The 6,796-nt window shown below is 44.7% G+C and overlaps 1 protein-coding gene across 1 annotated transcript; it reads right to left on the minus strand.

Annotated features, from left to right (window-relative positions):
- Positions 1–502: 502 nt before the first annotated feature.
- On the minus strand, positions 503–1,721 carry LOC100726413 (olfactory receptor 2F1-like). The gene has a single exon (XM_003475305.3). The coding sequence runs from the start codon at positions 1,719–1,721 to the stop codon at positions 783–785; it is 939 nt and encodes a 312-aa protein (XP_003475353.2). The 3' UTR covers positions 503–782.
- Positions 1,722–6,796: the final 5,075 nt, after the last annotated feature.

Here is a 6,796-nt window from a genome sequence, read left to right on the forward strand (position 1 = left end):
TCACAGGACTTCTGCCCCTCTGAACCAAGGCCTGTGGGATCCCGTGGGCGTGGGACACCGTGTAACTTACAGCTCATTTTCCTCTTTCTCGATGATTAGGGAAGAGATTTAGATTTAGATTTGCAGATTTTAGAAAGGAAATAGACTTTCTTGGCATAAACTGTGGGCACTGCCCTGACTGCTGTTGTAATCTCATTTCTAATTCATATCTGTTGATATATTGTTTTTCTCTCTCTTCATTAAAGAAAATAAGCACATTTCATTTAACCTTCTAGTAGGACATATGTATTTTTTAATTTTAAAGAGAAAAAGTATAAAAACAATGCTACAGAATTTCAAAATAGTAAAACAGAAGGTTAACACTGGTTTATAGACTGTGTGTATTGTTATTTTCAAAGTATTTTTTCAGATTACAAGATGTAGGTATGAAAAAATGTTCAAGCAATCAAACAATGAAAGTACAAGTTGTTCTTTTTGATGAGCTAACACAGATTAGTAGCATAATTATCTATTCTCATACAGCCATATGCATTTTTAAGTTAATATAATTCCTTTCCTTTGGAATAAGATGTGGGCTTAAAATAGAGTCCAGAGACAAAACCCCACATCCCTATTACAACAGGAGAGAGGAGCACAGATCACTGTCCTACCACCTGTCAGTGTCTCACACACACACACACAGGATAACATGCGCAGCCAGACAAACTCTTGGGTATTGTGCTGGCCGTTCCTAATCCAGTCTCCAGTGTCCTCAGGGAGGCCTTACAACTAAAAGTCACCACCTACCATTTAGACTCCGAGCTCTGTATCAGAACCCGATTTACAGCAGCCTTGACGTCCTTGTTCCGCAGACTATAAATGAGTGGGTTCAGCATGGGGGACACCACAGCGTAGAAGAGCACCACCACCTTGTCCTGCTCAGCTGGGGCCCTGGAACGGGGCTGGAGATAGGTGAAGAGGGCCATCCCATAAGACATGGAGACCACAGAGAGGTGAGAGGCGCAGGTCTCAAAGGCTCTACAGCGTCCCTGGGTAGAGCGGATCTTCACAATGGAGGCCACAATGTGAACATAGGACAGAGAGACTAGGAAGCAGGGCAGCAGCAGTACCACCACACTGGAGGCCACTATGACTACCTGGTTGAGAGTGACATCTACACAAGCCAACCTGACCAGTGCCATGGTCTCACAGGCCACATGGTTCAGCACATTGTGCCCACAGGTGGGCAGGCGCATGGTGACTGCTGTCTCCACAGAAGAGTTAGCCAGGCCCATGAGCCAAGGGACACCAGCCAGTGCCACACAGAGCCTGGGACTCATCACTGCCATGTAACGCAGGGGCTTACAGATGGCCACGTAGCGGTCATAGGCCATGGCAGCCAGCAGCAAAAACTCGGTCCCCCCAAGGGCCAGGGAGAAGAAGAGCTGGGTCCCACATCGGGCAAAGGAGATGGTCTTCTTCTCCAGCAGGAAGTGTGCCAGCATCTGTGGGACTCCGCTGGAGGTGTAGCAAATGTCCACAACTGCAAGGTGGCAGAGGAAGAAGTACATGGGCAGGTGGAGTCGCGTGTCCAGTGCGATCAAGAGGAGGATGAGCCCATTGCCCAGCAGGGTCAGCAGGTAGGTGGCCCCAAAGAGCACAAAGAGCCCAGCCTGGGTCTGTCTGTCATCTGAGAGACCCATTAAGACAAACTCACTCACCCAGGTCACATTGTCCCTCATGGAGCAGGTGGGACGGGCTGCTGGGCTGGGGCAACAGTGTGAGAATGGGCAGGTAAAGGACCCACTTTTGGAGTCTTGAGTTAATCCCCCACCTGTGATGTGAGATGAAACAGGGTCACTGAGGTGGGATTATTTATCCTGGAAGAATAGAGGACAGTGCATGAAGACAGTGGGAAAGGGACACTGGGCTCTGACACTAAGCTATTAGGTTCTCAAGTGATCTTTGTGCCTGTCATGTCCAGGGCTTTGGGTGGGCCCAATGAAAAGACAAGAAAAGAAATATAAAAATAAATGTCAGGGAAAATAAATAATGATAGAAGAAATGGGGAAAAAGGAAGGAAAATAAAACTAAAGCAGAGAAAGCTGCAAAGTGAGAATGTGAGGAAGAAAAGTAGGAGACAGGAAAGAAAGGAAAGGTCTTCAGTGTGGGGCCGCAGTGGGCACAGGGCTGTAATCAGACACGTGGGAAAGCAGGGAGGCGCTAGGGTCCTGGGTGTTTTTCTGGGAGTCTGGGTTCAGTTATTTCTGTGCTTCCTCAGGCTCAGCCTCCTTCACAGCTGTGAGAGGCTTGTGCTCATGTCTCATCTTACCTCAATCCAGATGGAACTCACGTCCTTTCAGCCAAAGGTGCTGCCTTGAACTAAACTTTGGGTACCTGATTGTAAGCACAAAAGTGAGAATTCTTATTATCTTGGTTGATACAATTTCACTAGAGCTAGAGATTAAATTAATCATTACAAAGATATTAATTAAGTAAATGTGCTGACAGGAAGAGGAGCAAGGTTAGTACTTGGTAAATTAAATTATAAGCTTTGTAATTAAATTATCACTCTAGTTATTGATCACTTCTCAGAATGGTACACTTAACCTACTGAAATGGAAGCGATTTTTTTGTTGTTGTTGTCTTTTTGAGATAGGGTCTCACTACGCAATTCAGGCTGGCCTTGAGATCACTTTGCAGACTAGACAGTTGTTGATTTTGCAGTGATCCTCCTGCCTCAGCTTCCTGAGTGCTGGGATTACAGGCGTGAGCCACAACGCCCAGCCTTATGGAAGTGATTGTTTAGATATTCATAAATTGTTTAAAAGTAATGCACCATGAGTGTTTGAAAAGCAATGACACTCACATTCAGTTACTGAACTACTGAACATGGCCAGGGTGGCACAGGGTCTTCTCCCCTTTGGCTTGATGACTGGCCCTCTAGAAACACAGGATTAAAGACTATCAATTTTTCTTCATAAGAGTATAATTTCTGGGCATGTATTCGGATCTCAGAATTATTTGATAAATATTTCATTGATGAAAAAATGTGTTGCATATATGAGGCATTATGATTTCAGCTAAACTCTGGGAAACACCACCTTTCAAAGTCAAGATCTTGTGTGTAGAAGATCAGCAATGCCACAGAATCAAATAAGGAATTTTAATAATTGGTTTGTTTTTAATTTTTTTTTTTGTCTTTTTCTTTTTTATCGGTACCAGGGATCGAACTCACGACCGCCTGCTTGCAAGGCAGGTACTTATGCCACTGAGCTAAATCTCCAGCTCTTGGAATTTTAATAATTGGTTCTTGGTAAAAATCTATGGGAAGCCAACCAGAGCATGTTTGAAAATCACTGGAACAAAGCAGAGGACAAATGCAATACATCAGTGTTAAGAAACCCAGACTGGAGCTACAAAATCAAATTCATGAGCCTGAAAAGCATAATTTACTCAATGGTTCTCCTGGCTGGAAATAGCAGCTGGATTCCTATTGTGGAGGAGAGAGAAGGTCTGCATGGGGCAGGAGTTTGCTGCCTCTCGTGAGGTCTGTTCTATGGTGGCCAGAGTTCTCCTGGCTATGGATTCTTCTGGATGAAGATCAGCTCGTGGGGTTAGAACTGAGGGGGGTAGTGGCTGGGACTCTGAGTACTGCCAGGGAGCCCATACTGCCCACAGAGCCTTGCTCTTGGGTAGGTCTAAGTAATTACTCAATTTGGATCTGCTGCCATCTGTAGGCCACTTGTTACTGCAGATGCAATCCTCACTTTCAGGGTTGGTGTTGAGGATCAAGAGTTCCTCCAGAAGGAGATCAAAATTGAAGAAAATAAAGAGGCCAAACATTCTGTCTCCTTTATTTTATAAACAGGAGTCCCAGGGAACAGGGGTAAGGTGGCATGCCAAGGATCAGGTGCACTTGGATCAAGCTGAAGCAAGGTTCAAGGCTGTGTTCATTTCTCATCCTTTACAATGCCTATCTGGGAGAGGTGGGGTTCACTGGGTAGACTTGGCTAGAAAGGGAGGCATCTGTGGAAGCTTAGAGCGGAGGCTCAGGGAGCTGCACTGTCTTATAGAGAAGTGCACTGTGGTGAGCAGGAGAAATTCAGAATGAGAATCAAGGAATTGGTGCCCTAGTTCACCTCCCTCCTTAGCCTGCTTGCACAAGTCCTGAGATCAGAGTCTTCCTCTGAAATGCATGGATAGTAACTGTGCTGCCTCAGCATATTTGGAGTAAGATCAGATGAACAAGTGAATGTAACTCTGCCTTGTAAAGACAGTAAGTAAAACTTGAGGCTCTCATAACTCTGCTGAGCAAGTGTGTATCATGGAGGTAAATGATGTCCAATGACACATGGACAAGTAACAATGTAAACATATGCTCTGTAGGTTATGATGTTAATAGCACATGTTACATGAAGCCCCTTGGCAATAAATTCTACCAATTAAACCAATTAAAACATTCATGTAACCATAGAGCCCTGTTTAGATGTAGTGAAGAATTAAGGTAAAGTGAAACCATCCAGTAGATCAGACAAACTCTCCACTCCTATGCAGTACAGTTTTGATGTTTTTTATTGAGATGATATAAAATTTTAATTTATAGATAGCCTTTTTAAGAAGTGTAGACAATAAAAAATTAAGAACTAGAAGGTTTCAGGATCAAATGATTCAGATCACCCACACAATTGTTTAATGGTGGTGCCAAGAGATAAAATTTGAAAATGAGAGAGTAAAGGAATAGGAAAGTGGACTGTACCAGCAGAAATTGCAAAAGCACATGGGTCCAGGCTGAAACGCATCTGGCTTCTTGATGCCTGAGCCTTGATCTATCCCCTGACTGGGATGATTCCTGATACCAATGTTTCTAGCAGACTAGGGACTACTCCTGCCCTTTGATAGTAATTATGCTTCTTCATGGCTGATAATATTCACCAGATTCTTTTTCAAAAGAAAGTTTATCTTTGACTCTTACACCCATCCCAACCCTTCTCCATTCCTTCTTATCTCCCACATGACACAGCTGCCTCAAGCCTAAGAAATAGCTTCTCTCTTTTGAACTCTGACAATATCTATCTACATCCACAAATCATCTCAGCTAGACTATTGATTGGCTGCCTAAGAGTGAGTAGGCCATTGCATGACATGAACACAGTGAGCTACATCATTCCTGTCATGGAAGGAATTCCAATAACCTGAAATATAACCAGTGAAAAATCACATTAGAGGACCCAGGACAGCTCTGATATCACAGAAGATCCAGCTCATCCTCAGGACTCTCTCAGCTCTTCCTGTGGGGACTCACCAGAACTGAGTGTTCACCTCATTCACAGGACTCATTTTGGACAGGAGGCAGCACCTTGCCTAGGAAGCCACTGAGTCTGTTCCCCTCCTTTTCCTGGAGTAGAGGTTTTACTTTGTCAGTCTTGGCCAAGAACTCTTAGGAGCCCAGAAATCCCCTGAGGGCAATTACTTGCTCTGGAAGAGTTCTTGTCCCATCTCCCCCATCCCCAGCTCCTCTGCAATGCCACCTCTCTCCTGTCTCAAGTTCCCTGTGGGATAAACATGCTGAAAGCATTTTCTCCAACTTTTAATTGTTTCTTCAGTTCCTAGGCTAATGAGCCCTTCCATCCTGCTTGAAGAAAGAGTCTTCCTCTTCCTTCAAGGCCATGGAATCACTGGAGACCATGGGTAGGAGTGAGGAACAGAAGTATTTGCTTCTCTGACCTGGTGGAAAGGGACTGAAAGTAATGGGAGGGAGAAGAGGAAGCAAATCTCAGAGCTCATTGTGTCCCCTAGAGGAAGAAGTTGGAAAGGCTTTTCTCCTCTTTCCACACCTGTAGCTTGGTGAGCAAGGAGCAGCTGGTGACATCACACAGTAGAACCCTAATGTCCATGGCCTGAAGCCACCGAGGAGTGCCAAGTCCCACAGGCTCCTTGGTGAACTCTCATGTCACATTCCTGTTGCATTTGCTTGGCATATTTTCATATTTTTGGAAGCTTTTCTTGTCTCACCCATCTTGATGTTAGGCCTATATATAGCACCTAAATTTATCTTTCTCCTTCTACTATCCAATTAAGCCCCAATCCTGAAGGAGTTCATAGTTTCTCAAATTCAGTTCATGGAAGGAAAAACTGTATGGTACCTCTGACTCAGAATATAGACAAAGTTAAAGGAGAGGCAAGGTATAAAGCATTTGGAGGCCTCCATAAGGGAGAAGAAGAAAGAGAATCTTGAGACATGGGACTCCTAATATAAATCAAAGATGGGCTTGCTTAGAAAATTATAGGTAATTGGAAAGTCAAATAAGGATTTCTGGGACAACATGGTGGATAGATAATAGCAGCTACAGAGGCTCTCTGAGATAGCCAGCTTAAATTCCAGGAATGGTGTGGGGTGGGGAGTCATAAGCATGGGGAGATATACCCTGCCAACCCAGGAATGAACTAAGTTGAGAGAAACCAACTGGAAATGCAATCCTGGTGCTACCACTGGAACAGCTAAAGTCTCAGTGCTGAAGTTGGAACCTGTGCCTCTGGAAACCGCGGCTTGCAATTTCTGCCACCGCTGCTGCATCTGAATCGGCACAGCAGGAATAGAGACGTGAAAGCTCTGAGAGCGGGAATTGGTGAACTGAATTTAAAGCAGAGCTGGTGGAGAGTCCTGCATCAACCTGGTGAGTGAGAGGAAAGGGGACCTTTCCATAGAGTAGGAGGCTCCAACAGAGGACATTCTGGGACTGGGACGACTAGCTGGAACAGGATGCTGCCATGACTTCAGTCACATATTCCCCTCTCAAGTGGGATTGGTGGGGAG

The sequence above is a fragment of the Cavia porcellus genome, unplaced genomic scaffold (assembly GCF_034190915.1).
Source record: "Cavia porcellus strain 051 isolate PalLab524CR breed Dunkin Hartley unplaced genomic scaffold, mCavPor4.1 scaffold_6, whole genome shotgun sequence".
In the NCBI taxonomy this organism is placed as follows: domain Eukaryota; kingdom Metazoa; phylum Chordata; class Mammalia; order Rodentia; family Caviidae; genus Cavia; species Cavia porcellus.

What these genes read in the sequence shown, in the direction of transcription:
- LOC100726413 (XM_003475305.3), bottom strand. Translation starts at nt 1,721, where the DNA reads ATGAGGGACAATGTGACCTGGGTGAGTGAGTTTGTCTTAATGGGTCTC.